The sequence below is a fragment of the Cervus elaphus genome, chromosome 13 (genome assembly GCF_910594005.1).
Source record: "Cervus elaphus chromosome 13, mCerEla1.1, whole genome shotgun sequence".
Classification (NCBI taxonomy): Eukaryota; Metazoa; Chordata; class Mammalia; order Artiodactyla; family Cervidae; genus Cervus; species Cervus elaphus.
Genome location: NC_057827.1, coordinates 18,667,673 through 18,682,362, shown reverse-complemented (window position 1 = coordinate 18,682,362; position 14,690 = coordinate 18,667,673). Strand labels below are relative to the sequence as shown.

General features: G+C 48.4%; 1 protein-coding gene across 2 annotated transcripts in view; it reads left to right on the top strand.

The window, feature by feature from the left end:
* Window positions 1–14,690, top strand: part of SLCO3A1 (solute carrier organic anion transporter family member 3A1) — a 368,846-nt gene that overhangs the window by 319,624 nt on the left and 34,532 nt on the right. For both annotated transcript variants that reach the window (XM_043921345.1, XM_043921344.1), the window contains exons 5-7: window positions 1,539–1,703; window positions 7,569–7,767; window positions 9,023–9,161. In XM_043921345.1, the coding sequence (XP_043777280.1) occupies window positions 1,539–1,703; window positions 7,569–7,767; window positions 9,023–9,161 (503 nt within the window). The remainder of the gene's footprint in view (window positions 1–1,538; window positions 1,704–7,568; window positions 7,768–9,022; window positions 9,162–14,690) is intronic.

Below are 14,690 nucleotides of genomic sequence, written 5' to 3'. Positions count from 1 at the left end.
CACACACATACACACACATATATGTGGAATACACACACACATGCACATATATATGCATATACATATACTGGGCTTCCCAGGTGGCATAGTAGTAAAGAATCTGCCCGCCACTGCAGGAGATGTAAGAGACTCAGGTTCGATTTCTGGGTCGGGAAGATCCACTGGAGTAGGAAATGGCAACCCACTCCACTATTCTTGCCTGGAAAATTCCGTGGACAAAGGAGCATGGGGGACTACAGTCCATGGGGTTGCAAAGAGTTGGACACGACTGAGTGACTAGGCAAAGCACATGCATACACTGACATTTCATTTTTCTTGAAACTATTAAGATTAAGTATATCTTTAAAAGAATAGATACATGTATAACTGAATCACTTTGCTGTACACTTGAGACTAACACGGCATTTTAAATCAACTGTACTCCAATGTAAAATAAAACAATGAGCTGTTAAAGATTATATTTTCTTAACACATGCAGTTATAAATATTTATCACAAATGTATTGATATATCCACTTTGTTGTCGTTCAGTCACTAAATCATGTCCAACTCCTTGCAACCTCATGGACTATAACACACCAGACTTCCCTGTTCATCACTATCTCCTGGAATTTACTCAAACTCAAGTCCACTGAGTCAGTGATGCCATCTAACCATCTCATCCTCTGTCATCCTCTTCTCCTCCTGCCTTCAGTCTTTCCCAGCATTAGGGTCTTTTCCAATGAGTTGGCTCTTAGCATCAGGTGGCCAAAGTATTGGAGCTTCAGCTTTAGCATCAGTCGTTCCAATGAATATTCAGGTTTAATTTCCTTTAGAATGGACTGGATTGATCTCTTTGCAATCCAAGGGACTCTCAAGAGTCTTCTCCAGGACCACAATTAGAAAGCATCAATTATTCAGCATTCAGCATTCTTTATGGTCCAGCTCTCACATCCATACATGACTACTGGAAAAACCATAGTTTTGACTGTATGGACCATGTCGGCCAAGTGATGTCTCTGCTTTTTAATATACTGTCTAGGTTTGTCATAGCTTTTCGTCCAAGGAGCAAGCGTCTTTTAATTTCATGGCTGCAGTTACCATCCACAGTGATTTCAGAGCCCAAGAAAATAAAATATAATGTATCTATATATAACTTAGATATATTAATATAATGTAGTTAATACATTTATAATGTATTTATAATATATAATTAAGTTATATTTTACCTTTTGAGAAACAAACCCCAAATGCCTCTTTCTATATGCTGGATAGAAATAAAAAATTTTTAAATGGCTTATAAAATAGTGTGTCCAGTGTGCTATTAAAAAAAAAAAGACATTGTGTGGTTTTTCCTGCTTTAGTAGTTTTCAGTTTAGTTGACAGAATATTAGCATGTATTTTGAAGCCAGAGTTTTCACAATTGTGACTGACTTACAGGTTATAGGCCTCAGCCTGAGCAGCCAGGTGCTGTTTCCTGGGATGGGTCAGAGTGGGCCTCGGCGGCAGAAGTCTTAGTGTAGTGTCTATGACCTTGGTCCCCCGCTTCTCTCCCTGCAGTGATCCCGAAGGTCACGAAGCACCTGCTCTCAAACCCCGTGTTTACCTGTATCATCCTGGCCGCCTGCATGGAGATTGCAGTGGTGGCTGGCTTCGCTGCCTTCTTGGGAAAGTATCTGGAGCAGCAGTTTAACCTCACCACCTCTTCTGCCAACCAGCTGCTAGGTAAGTCTGTGTCACCCACCCGCCCCCACCCCGCACCGGGAGGCCGCCAGTGCTCCTAATATGATAAGCGTTGACTGAGACCAATCAAACAGCCCAGACCGTGCTGCTCCTGCAGCAGAATATACATGTGGTCTGTGTGCAGAAGAATTTCAGAGTATTTTCTTGGAGTAAGATTTACCTGCTTGAAGCAGTTGCTTGAAGTACGTGATAATAAAGAGCTAAAATATAAAATGTGCATAGGAAGCATTGTGACAGGCCAGGAAGTCCATAAATTGGTGTAAACTGGAGGATTAGGGGGAAGATGTGATGAACAAAGAGGGGAATCAAGATGGATCTTAAAAGGTTAGTACTGAGTTGACCAAAAAGATCGTTCTGTCCATAAGATGTGATGGAGAAACCCAAATGAACTTTTTGGCCAACCCCATAGGCTTTGATCAGGAGCATAAAAAAGCAAGAATATTCTTGGAAACATAAAACCCATGGTCAACAGATATAGAGGTTAGAAGCCATTTGCTCTCCTCCATCCTTGTGCCCATGGCAGACATAACTAATGGATCATAACATTCCTTCTCCCCAAGCTCAAGTGTAGCCTTACCAATCTTCTCAACAGTAAACCATAGACATCTGCCTCCAGTCCTTTGGAGCTGGCCTGCTAAAGAGAACCAGTTTCCACTCCTGAGAAGCAGGATTACTTATACCTGATAGGGAAAGTGATCTCATAGCACAACAAGGAGAGAGAAGGGTCAAGAATGGCTTCCAGGTTTCTGGCTTAGACAGGGGGTGGTACCATTTGTGAAGCCTGAAAGTAGGAGTAAAGAATAAGATGTGTAGGGAAGGCTGTGAGTTCAGACGTGAAGTTGCTGAGTGTGAGATGGCCATGATGTATCCACATGATGTCCTGTGTGTGGTTGAGGACTGGAGAAGGAGATGTGGATCGCATCAGTGTGCGCATGGTCATTGAGGACACAGGAGTGGAATTTACAGAAGGAAAATGTGTAGAAATAGAAGAGTGAAACACCACCCATGGGGAAATAGAGGAAGCCATAGAGGCAACTCCTGAAAGAAACTCGTGGATCACAGGGTGTCAAGGAAGAGATGATTCCAAGAAAGAAGCCATCAGCAGTGAGAGTGTCCGTGTGTGATGCAACCTCACATGCCTTTGGTCCCTTCACCAAGCAGGCTATCTTTCAGCCTATGTCAGGGCTGTGTCCTTGAAGCTGCAGCAGGTGAGCCCATGTTGTGGTGTGAGGAGCAGCCCGCAGGAGGGAAAGAATAACCAGTGACTACAGGACACTTTCCCAAGCTTAGCAGTGGAAGGAAGGAGTGGAGACATGGTGGGTGATGTGTGTTGCCATCAAGTGACTGGAGTAATGGTCCTGTTGCTAAGAGACAGTTGCTATTGTGGCAGGAAGGACTTGAACAGGTGTCTAAGCAGAAGGGAAAGAGCCAGCAGAGGTGATGTGCGGAAAAGAGAGGGAATGTGGTGGACAGCCTTTGATGGAAGAGCTCATCTGTTTCAGAAAGTGCAGAGAAGAAAAGAGACCCCCAAGAATGACCCCCATGAGGATTACCCCCAAGAATGTGACAAATCCAGTCTGGAAGTTGAGAACACTCCCGCCCCATGGAATTATCTTCTGTTAAGTAGGAGTAGATCATGTCCTGAGAGGAATGGCAAGGTGATATTTTCTGATCTTCTGCTTCAGTGTTTCTTTCACAAAATGGCCAGTAAACCCATGTAAGGGTGCTGACCCAACATGAGTCACCAGGAAAACACATGTAAACAATGAAATGCTTGTTTCATTTTGGTCACCAGACCGATAGCAGCATGTGTCGGTGATGAGGTGGAGCCACTGGAACTCTCCTTTGATGCTGGTGGGGTGCACAGAGGTACAAGTGCTTGGGAAGAATTCTTTGGCAGTGCCTACGAAAGCTGAAAGCATATACTAACTCTGGGATCCAGCATTCCACTTCTGGGCATAAATCCAACAGAAATGAGTGTTTAGGCCCACTTATTTATATATGCTTAGGTAACAGTAGGGCTTCCCTTATAGCTCAGTTGGGAAAGAATCTGCCTTCAATGCAGGAGACCTGGGTTCAATTCCTGGGTTGGGAAGATCCCCTGGAGAACGAAATGACAACCCACTCCAGTATTCTTTCCTGGAGAATCTCATGGACAGAGGAGCCTGGTGGGCTACAGTCCATGGGGTCACAATAGTCGAACATGACTTCACAACTAAACATATATATGCACATAGGTAACAGTATCTAAAACAGCCTTATGCATAAACCCCCAAACTGGAAACAGTCCGGATATCTATCAGTTAGTAGAATGGGTAAATAAATTATAGAATATTCATACAGTGGACTGCCACACAGCATAAGAAAGCAAGAGCTTGTATATATATATCTCAATATGGATGGATCTGTCAAAAGATGTCAGACTCAGACAGTCATATTAATAAGAGTTAGAAAGAAGAAAGGTTGGACTTCCCGGGTGGTACAATGGATAAGAATCCGCCTGCAGATGCAGGGGACCCGGGTTCAATCCTTGGTCCAGGACGATTGTACATGCCGTGAAGCAGCTTTAAGCCCATGCACCACAACTACTGAGGCCAAACTCTGGAGCCCCAGAGCCACAAGTACTGAAGCCTGTGATCTGCTGCAAGAGGAGCCCCTGCAGTGAGCAGTCCGCACACCGCAGCTTGGGAGCAGCCTCCCACTCTCTGCGACTGGAGAACGGCCACACAGCAGTGAAGACCTGGTGCAACCAAAAATAAGGAAAATAAATACTTTTTTTAAAATGGAAAAATTAATTAAAGTAATAGAGGCCAGAATGATAGTTACTCTTGGACTTTGGGAGAATGAGGACAGCAGGGAAGCCCTGATGCTACTGGAAATGTTTTAGTACGGGGGTGGGTACAGACGCAACAAGTCACCGGTGTTCCCTTAATCTTGTGCACATCACAGAACATAAGGTATCATGTTTAAAAAAATAAAAATAAAACCCTACCAACAAGGATGTGGCCAGACCCCAGCACCTCTCCCTGGGGGCTGCCAGAGCAGCACAAGGCTGATGTTTTTCTTTTTCTCACTAATAACTCTTTACCACCCACTCTTTTATAAGCATTTTTTTCCAAGAGATATTAGCAAAATGCAGTCAGCCCTTAGTACCCATCTGACAGAGACAGGGTAAAAAGTGTCTCTGTAATTAAAGCTATAACTTCTCCGTTACACCTACAATCTCTCAGGTTCAGCCCTCCAGCACCCAAAGACTTTCTCTCTCACTTCCTGATTTCTTGACTGCAGCTTCTTACATTTTGATTACATTTGCTTCAAAGTTGGGGCTCTGTTCTAGTTCAGAACAGATTCCTAAAGTTTCCTACCAACAAATCAATAGTCTTCAGGGCAGAAGGCAAAAATCAATCTCGCTTTCCTGCATCTGTCTCTGTCTCAGTGACTCTGTCTGTTAGAGTGCTTGGCCCGGGGAGAGGCAGCCTGGTGGCCATCTGTCGGTCTGTCCATCTGTCTGGCAGTCCAGGCAGGCAGGACATATGCCCTCTCCCTGTGCCCTGCCCGTGGCATCACGCTGTCGTGCTATCTGGAGGGTTGGCTGCAGGAGGGGCTGACGGGGGGCCCTGAGGGGACAGAGAGAGGCCACAGAAGCCTAAGGCAAGACTTGTGTCCCAGAGGCCTTCATCAGTAGCTCCCACAGACCTAGGGGATGAGCCCCCTGCCGTCAGCCCGGGCCATCAGTGCTGTCCCTGGGCCACCCACGAATTCATCAGTAGATGGGGCAGAGTTCCTAAAAAGAGCAGCACAGATGATTAAGGACTGATGGCCTTGATTTATGCATGAAGATAAGAAGGACTCAATCTGCATAGGTTAATGTAATGAGGATGGAGTTTTCAGGGAAGTTCTGATAACCACCCGCATGCTAAGGCTTCATACACATCAGAGAGGGAGAGGGGAAGTGGATGATGGCTTGGAGAGAAGGTGCCCAAAGCCTGTTATTGCCATAGTTACCATCATCACCAGGGGCTGCTCCCCGCCGCCTTTGATGGAAAATGGAACGGAATGCAGCCTGCTCTTCGGGCGTGGGCTGTGGTCATCGGTGTTCACTGACACAGATCCAATCTGCTCGCTCTTTCATTCATCCAGAAAATAGTTCCCAAGTGCCCACTCTGGGCTGGCCGCTGTGCTAGGCACAGGAAACCAGGGATGAACAGGATGGAACTTGTCCTTGGGGAAACTGCATCTTAGGAGGGGGAGGGAGAACAAGAAACCAGAAAACCAGAAATGTCCGAGGCAGCGTCACATAATGAGGAGAGAGCCATGTAAACAATAAAACAGGGCAGGAAAAAGTAAGGAATCTCAGATGGGCTGCAGGATTGCTCTAGGTGGGGTGTCCCGGGCTCCCTGTGAGGATAGGGCCCAGCCAGGTAAAGACATAGGGTAAGAATGTCCTGGGAGCTCCCCTGTAGCTCAGCGGTAAAGAATTCGCCTGCCAATGCAGGGGACGAAAGTTTGATCCCTGGGTTGGGAAGATCCCCTGGAGAAGGGAATGGCAACCCACTCCAGTATTCTTGCCTGGAGAATCCCATGGACAGAGGAGCCTGGTGGGCTATAGTTCATGGGGTTGCAAGGAGTCAGACAGGACTTAGCAGCTAAAACAACAACAGAATGTCGTAAAAGAAGAATCAGCAAGTGCAGAGACTAGGGGCTTGAATGGATTTGGTCTGTTCCAGGGGGAAGAGAAAAGGACTGGGTATGGCTGGGGAGTCAGTATGGCATGGGGGAGAGACAGGCAAGTAGGGGTGAGGTCCTGAAGATCATGTCTGTACCAGGATGAGAAAGAACGTCAAATAATACAAAAATACTGTGTTTTTCTTAAAATCTGACTTGTGCTATTTTCTTTGCAGAGCTCAGCCTCCCGGATTATGCTTTTCTCACCCGAATATTAAAATTAATTTGCATTCCTTTGGCACATACCAGCTGATTGATGTAGTCAATTGACCTAGAGGTCTGTTGATTGGCAAGCAAGAGGCAGCCTAAACTGGAAAATTGGCCATGCACAGTCTACATGGAGGATAAATGACATGCAGTAATTTAAAGCTGAGTTTAGATGAAATGAATAAGAACAAAACCAAACAAGAGATTGGAACCCCTAGGATCCTTTGGTCCTCCTAAGATGCCTTGAGTCTCTGAGAATCAGAAATAGCAGGTTTATAGTCCTGCTGCCTTGCAGATAGCTCTGTTTATAAGAAGGTGTTGGGGGTGGGGGATAAAAATGTATGCCAGTTACTCACCAGGAGCTACAAAATGTATTGATTTGATCAATGCTACTTCCTGAGAGGTTGCGGGGCTGGTTAAAACACTGTCTCTCTCTAGGTTGGTGAGTTCTGGGGCCTCTGTTTAAACAACCTCCAGACCCTTCTTTGCCTGAAGAGGAGAAAATCCCCAAATGATCTTGAGCCCCCTTCCCGCACCGCCTGGGAAACAGAGGACACATTGCTAACACGCATGCGTGTTTCTCAGCCCATCTGCCCTGTCTGTCGGTTGTTCTCACAGCAGCTGGGGCTGTTTCCCGTGAGGGTTCCCCGCTTAGCATGAGAGGTGTATGACTTACATGCCTCATCACTGTGAGTTTTTACATGTCTGTGTCCCCCCAGTTATCCATGGGCTCCTTGAGGGTAGAAATGAGGCTGTTAGCAGAGACTTCGGGGTACAGGGGAGGAAGTGGCACCACGGTATTGTCATGGGGGATTCTGTTCACGCAGGGCTCGGCCTCGGGGATGGCGCCCAGTGTCTGCATTGACTGGCCCTGCTCCCCCGGCTAATGGTTCCCGCCCCTCTGCTCTGCTCCAGGGATGACTGCGATCCCATGTGCCTGTCTGGGCATCTTCCTGGGCGGTCTCCTGGTGAAGAAACTCAGCCTGTCTGCCCTCGGGGCCATTCGGATGGCCATGCTCGTCAACCTGGTGTCCACCGCTTGCTACGTCTCCTTCCTCTTCCTGGGCTGTGACACGGGCCCCGTGGCTGGAGTTACGGTTCCCTATGGAAACTCGTAAGTCTCAGAAAGGTCTCTCACACACACACACACACACACACACACACCCGCCCCACCGTCCCCTGCCCGCCCAGGGATGCCAAGACCCTCTCTCCGGAGTAGGTTAATGGAGCCAGCTTCGTCCCTAATGACCCTGACCCAGAAGTTGATGATGCCCCTGCATCTTCTGCCCAGGGTTGAAGGATATACGTGAACCTTCTGGGTGGAGAGGACAGAATTCCACTTAAAGGCTGTCTCCCAGAACGGCCAGGGGAGCACTGGGGAGACAGGCAGACACTCACTCCCCAGAGGACTCAAGTGCCTATTTTTGGCATTTGATTTTAGGAATGAAGTGAAGATAGAAAATTAAAAATAGGTTTTATTTTAAAATTCAGCTTATAATAGAAGACAGAAGTGTGTGTGTTAGTAGCTCAGTTGTGTCCGACTCTTTGCAACCCCATGGACTGTAGCCTGCCAGGCTTCTCTGTCCGTGAGATTCTCCAGGCAAGAATGCTGGAATGGCTTGCCATTTCCTTCTCCAGGAGATCTTCCCAACATAGGAGTCGAACCCAGGTCTCCTGCATTGCGGGTGTATTCTTTACAGTCTGAGTCACCAGGGAAGTCCATAAAATAGAAGAGACTTCAATAATTCCTTAAACAATCAGAAGCTATCATTAGACTCACATCGTAATCGCAGGGCCCGACCCATGGTGGGTGTTGATAAGTGTGGGGTGGGGGAGGAGGAGGGAAGGGAGGGAAGAAAGGAAGGAGTTTTGCTCTTACAGGACATCTTACTTCCTACCTATTATCCCAAGACTTTGAACTGAAGTTGGATCAGACTTGTCCTTAGAGGGCATTATGGAGAGTCCTGATATATCTAGTACCAGTGGCTGTTCCTTTTTCTACATGAGCCTCTGCATCTACCTGGGAGTCCAGTCTGGAGCATCAGGGCTGCAGCATGGTTGGCCCGCAGGATCCCAGTTCCTCTCCACACCAGCCTCCTCCTCCGAGCAGGCCACACGGCTTTCTCCTGACATTAAGTCAGACAGAGCCGGGCTTGTCTGCCACCCTGCGAGGTCAGACAGACAGGATGGAAGCACACTGGCCAATGCATCTTCTGTATATCCCTGCACAGTCCAAACACCAGCGCCCTTCCTTCCCTGTACCATGGCTGCAGTGGCCACTATGACCCCAGAGGGCAGGGGGCTGTCAATGGGGATCCAGAAGAAGCTGACCTTTCTCTGATGGATGCCACCTGTCCTTTCTTTTCCAGCTCAACGCCTGGCTCGGCCCTGGACCCCTACTCATCCTGCAATAAAAACTGTGAATGCCAAACCGACTCCTTCACTCCAGTGTGCGGGGCAGACGGCATCACCTACCTGTCCGCCTGCTTTGCTGGCTGCAACAGCACGGTACTGGTGATTTTCTGATGGGATGCGATGGGGCCGGGGGACACAGACAGGCAGAGTAGCGTAAAACCCCAGGTCGGGGGCAAAAGTAGACAACCTCCCGTGTCCTGTAGTCTGTGTCCCTGCACTGTGAATTGTGTCAGCCTCTGCCCTGCTCTGGTGGAGAATTCTCCATGAGAAAGATGGGAGGCCTATCAGGCCATCCAGCTGCTTCATGCTAAATCAGATAGGTTTCCAAAAAGTGTCACTGAGAGTAAAACAGAGAGTAAAACTTCAAAGGAAGCTGTATGGAGCCAGAGGAAAAGATTATGGTTCAAAGCTAGGAGTAGGATGACTCCACAGGTAATGAGCTCCCCATCAACAGAAGTATGTAAAGAAAGGTTAGAACCATTTATCAGGGAAGACCTCTTTCATACCTGAGACTATGCAATGCTAATTCAGCATCTTCTCTACTCAGTTCCCTTTGCCTTTATCTTCTCAGCTAGATGCCTCCCACCTTTTTCCATCTTGCCACTATCATTTCTTTTGGTTTGCTTTTTTGTTCTTGTATTTGTTTCTGGGTTTTTCCTTCTCAACATGAATTATACAGTTGACTCTCAACCTGCATGCAACTTTCCACATTCTCTGCGTGAAAACCTGAGGCTACGGGACTGGTCACCTAGTCCTGCTGATCCCACCTGTACCTGCCCTTCTGCATCCACTCTGCACTGCCCTGCTGCAGGCCCCTCATCTCTCACTTGGACCAGTGTAGTCGTTGCCTCCCTGGCCTTACAACTCAGGACGGGCCCCTGCTGGTCTGTCTTCTCCGTTGCAGCCAGAATGATTGCTGTAATATTGCATATTGTTCAGTCGCTCAGGCATGCCTGACTTTTTGGACCCCATGCCCTGCAGCATTCCAGGTTTCCCTGTCCTTCACTGTCTCCCGGATTTTGTTCGGATCACGTCCATTGTGTCAGTGATGCCACCCAACCATCTGATCCTCTGTCGTCCCCTTCTCCTCCTGCCTTCAATCTTTCCCAGCATCAGGGTCATTTCCAATGAGTTGGCTCTTTGCATCAGGTGGTCAGTGTTCATCAATATTCAGTGTTGATTGTTTGATCTCCAGGATTGACTGGTTTGATCTCCTTGCTGTCCACAGCATGATGTATACATTTATTTCCTAATGTTGGACCATCCTTGCATTCTAGAATGAATTCCACTGTTTTGTTTTGTTTTCAGCCATGCCACATGGCTGGCAGGATCTTAGTTCCCAGACTGGGGTCTGAACCCAGGCCCAGCAGTGAGAGCACAGAGTCCTATCCACTGGACTGCCCGTTGTTCAGTTCCTCAGTAACACTGCATAGGACCCTTTCTGCTCAGTTAGAAGATAAGGTCTAGGCACTGAGCTGGGTTTCTGTCTTCAGCACGTGTCTGTCCCCCCTCCATGCTCTTCAGCTGTGCTTCCTTTCAGGTTGGGTATTCCGCTTTCCCCACACAACATGTGTCTTTTCCTACTTCTTCCTCCAGTCTGATAACTCCTACTCACCCGTCAAAACCCTACTCAAATGCCCCCTTCTCTGTGAAACCATCCCTGCCCTGCTTTATCTGTGAGATTCTTGCCTCTGCAGTCTTGCTACCTGTCTCTCCTGGAGGCACTTTTCTCGTTTCGCTGCAGCGATCTGTTAAAAGGGTTTGTCATCTGCCCTGACCTGTGAGTTTCCTAAGTGAGACCTGGCGCCCACAAGTGCTCTGTAAATGTCTGGAGATGCAGAGATGGAAAGAAAGACAAGAAGCCTTGAGTGGCTGCTTTCTAGGAACTTAGAATTGACATCATTTGTTTTTCTGCTTTACTTATTGTGTGTCTTTTGGGTGCAGCCATTTCTTTGAAGGAAGAAAACTGAATTATTTGTTTTCATTTCCAAAGACCTCATTTTTCCTTTCCATTTACCACTAGATTTTTGGCTAGTTATTAACATTTTTCTATAGAGAAAATAAATCACCCTCAGGCGGGGGTGGGAGGGTGGAGGGGGGCAAGGACTGATTTTTTTTTTTTAAGTAGATAATCAGACAGTTTCCTTAAGTGGGTGGAAATGAATTTTTAAAAAGAGATGGGACCTTGAGAATGGTTAAAATAAAAGTACAAGCTATTCTTTTTCATGACAACAATTTCATTAACACTTTAATATCTAAGAGTAAAGCTGTATTATAAATCAAGATTGGTTACTCTACTGTTGCTAAGAATGACATTGACTCAGTATAGGCTAGTGTCCTGAGACCAAAGCAGTGTATTCCAGAGTGTTCTCGGACCAAAAAAGCAGTCTAAAAACTGTGTGTCTCCTGTTCTTCCCTGGACAAGAGGCTTATTGAAGAAGAGCTTAATCAGGCCCAGGTTTGCTTCTAGCTCCTGAAGCAGCAAGCTGTGGAATGCAATTATCAACAGAGGGCAAGCATCTCTGATTCCCTCTGGACACGTGGTTTATTCCCCAGACACCTGCCTCTTCTTCACAGTATCAGAGGCCTCATATTGTCTGCTGGGGTGCAGGTGATGCAGAGAGGTGATACCCCCCTGCAATTACAAGGCAGAGATTGAGAAAGTCCTGGGGTTGGAGTGGGAGTCACACTCTCCCCACAGAGACAGGTCTCTGGATGCCTTGTCTTCCAGTGGGTGGACGAGGGCTTTAGGGTCACAGAGCTATGCGTACCCTGGAAAGGGGCCTTTGTGACAGTCTAGCCCTAAAAATAACCGCAACCATGAAACCTGCAACACCAGCAAGCTCCTCTGAGAGCCTGTGTGGGCCAGGTGACAGGGCCTTTCACGGATCACTCATGGCCCCAGGTCAGAGGAATCTCAGGCCATCAACCAAAAGTGAGCAAAAAGCAATTTCAAAATACTTTCAAGTATTCTGAGAAAATGCCAAAAGGGGGGGATCATATTCCTGGGATGTTTACTTCCTCTTCTTCTCCCCTTCTTGTCTGCAAGCTCCCTCCAGAAACTCTTCCACAAACTAGAGGTTTCTTCATCCCTCTTTCCCCCTTTCGTATTTTTTCCACCTGCATCCGCTAGAGTCCTCTCCCAGGGTGCGCACAGCCATTCTGTCACCTATACCCCCAGCCCCGCGTATATTATCTCACTCATCCTCACAACAACCTTGGAAGGAGGTGTTATCTTGCCCCATAATTACAGAGGAATCCCTAGCCCAAGGTCACACAGAACGTGCTGGCACCGGCATCGAATGCAGGGTCTGCTGGACAGCAGTCTCAGATCTTCCCCTGACCCTCTGACTTCTCTCTTGAGTCTGCCTGCCTTTTCCACCAGCTGAAAGGAGCTCTCCTTGTGGACGCCCTGCAGTTGGGCCACCGTGCCTTCACGATCTGACCCTGCTGCCTCTCCACCCTCAGCCTCCCCACTCCACCCCCATCTTGAAGAACCACTGACACAGTCAGGCTTCTTGGGGTGCCCCCTGCGTACCCAGCTCCCTTTTACCTCTGGTCCTCTGTCCATGCTGTTTATCAGGGCAGGTCTTCCCCTATGCCCTTGACAATCCTTAACACATCCTTATCCGCAGCTGAGAAGCCTCCTTGCACCTCCTCACCGCTTCCGGGGCTGCACCGGCCCCCCGCCCCCCGCAGAGGCCTCAGCTCCTGCTCTCCCAGCAGGGTGGTCCCCCTCCACCAGACCGGAAGGTCCGTGTTCACCTGCATCTCCATCACTTGCCCATCACTAGGTGCCCGCATCCAGAGATGAGGTTCTGCTGTGGACCCTTGCATTCCCGGTGTTAGCCATGGCTCTGGATAAAGGACCCGGGCTTCCTGCATGCCTGGCTGGAGACTGTGCCAACCTCAGCACACCCCAGGGAGACTCGGGTGGTAATACCACACCCGGAAAGCGGGTAGGCTGGCCAGTGCAGATTTCAGTACCGAACACCTCATCTGTGCTCGTCTCTCCCCACTTGACAGCTTCCATCCAGACTTGTGAAAATTCCTCCTAACTCGATTAGACGTGAATAAATCACCAACGAAATCACTCTGATTGTTAGAAGATCTGGTTCGGGTTAGCGGTTTCCTGATATCAGACTTTCCTTCCTGCCCTGGTTTGAGGTTTTGTTTTTTGTTGTCTGATCTCATTTCTCCTTGAGTGATAGCTTTGAAAGTTTCCAGAATTGCATTTAATATACAATTTCTAATTCTCATTGCACGTGCCCAGGAGGGGTGACGGAAAAGATGGCAACTTAATTTTCTAAGCTTCCTTTGGCAGGAATATATTGTCCAGATTGTTTCTGTCCCTTTCACTCCCAGAAGTAATTATTCCAACAGAAAGCATGTTGGGAGCTGCTGACTGAGTGCTGGAAGTTGTATCCTTCTGATGTACTGAATAATTGACTTAGAAAAAAAGGCTTCTGTCAGCCACCAGCGGAATGTTCAAAGTCAGTACAAGTCCAGCACAGCAGCCTGTGGGGGGCTGAGGATAGACGGCTCATCTGTGCCCCCATCCAGGCCACAGGGATTTATCACGCACCAGTTTAAACAGAGCTCGAGTGGGTGCTATGGCAGGGAGGGGATGTGGCTACCCCATTTTGGATGCATGCAGGGGGCTCCTTGTTCAGGACAGCGGGTCTCAGGGCTGGCCTTCATCCACAGAGAATGCGTGGGCATTTGCCTGGTGGATAGGATGGGAGGGCACCTGAGTATGGCGTGAGTGTGAGCCCAGGTTGGCGGGGAGGCTTGAACCTGGTGACATGGGCAAAGCTTTGGTTCAGAGTCAGGAAAGAGGAGAATCTAGAGGGAGGGGCCTGGTATGCCTCTGAGCTGCAGCTCCATCCTCCCCCCGCCCCACCGGCTCTGCCCACGCCTCCCCCTCGGGATGCCGGAGCAGACGGTGAGCCTGGTGCTCCCCAAAGTGCAACCCTTTCCCCGCCCCTCGGCAGGAGACCACTAAAGCTCTGACGGGATGCAGGTTACCGGGGCGAAGGGCGGACGGAGGTTTCACTTTCATCGCAGAGTTTTTCCTCCCTGGCTGTTGTCCTTCAGCCAGTGACCCTGCCAGGGAACAAGCGAGTGCGTTTCTTCTTGTGGCTTTTCAATTTCCCCTGTGCCCAGAGGCACATGGGTTGCCGGTGATGCTCTTTGTGACAGGCTCTGAGATCTTTGCCTGGAAATACCAGCTGGAGTTGGACCAGTGAGGTGAAGAGATTCTAAGCTGCAGAAAGACAGTAATAAATGACAGAAGGTCTGAGGAACTTCGCTGAATCATAAAAAGATCCCGTGAAAGTCTAGGACACGTTGGGGGTGTGTTACCATTCAAAGGAAGACGTCCCAGCTATTGTCCCGTCTCAGGCCTCTGCCATCTCGGGCATCGGCAGAAGCAGGGCAGGACACTGCGAGGGTCAGCACTCCCTGGCTAACCCCTTTCTGAACTGCAGGACTCAGGTCCTACCTTTCATAGAGATTGCCATTTCTTCCTGATTGTTGTTGTTTAGTCGCTAAGTCCTGTTCAACTCTTTGCGACTCCATGGACTGTAGCCCGCCAGGCTCCTCTGTCCATGGGGTTCCCCA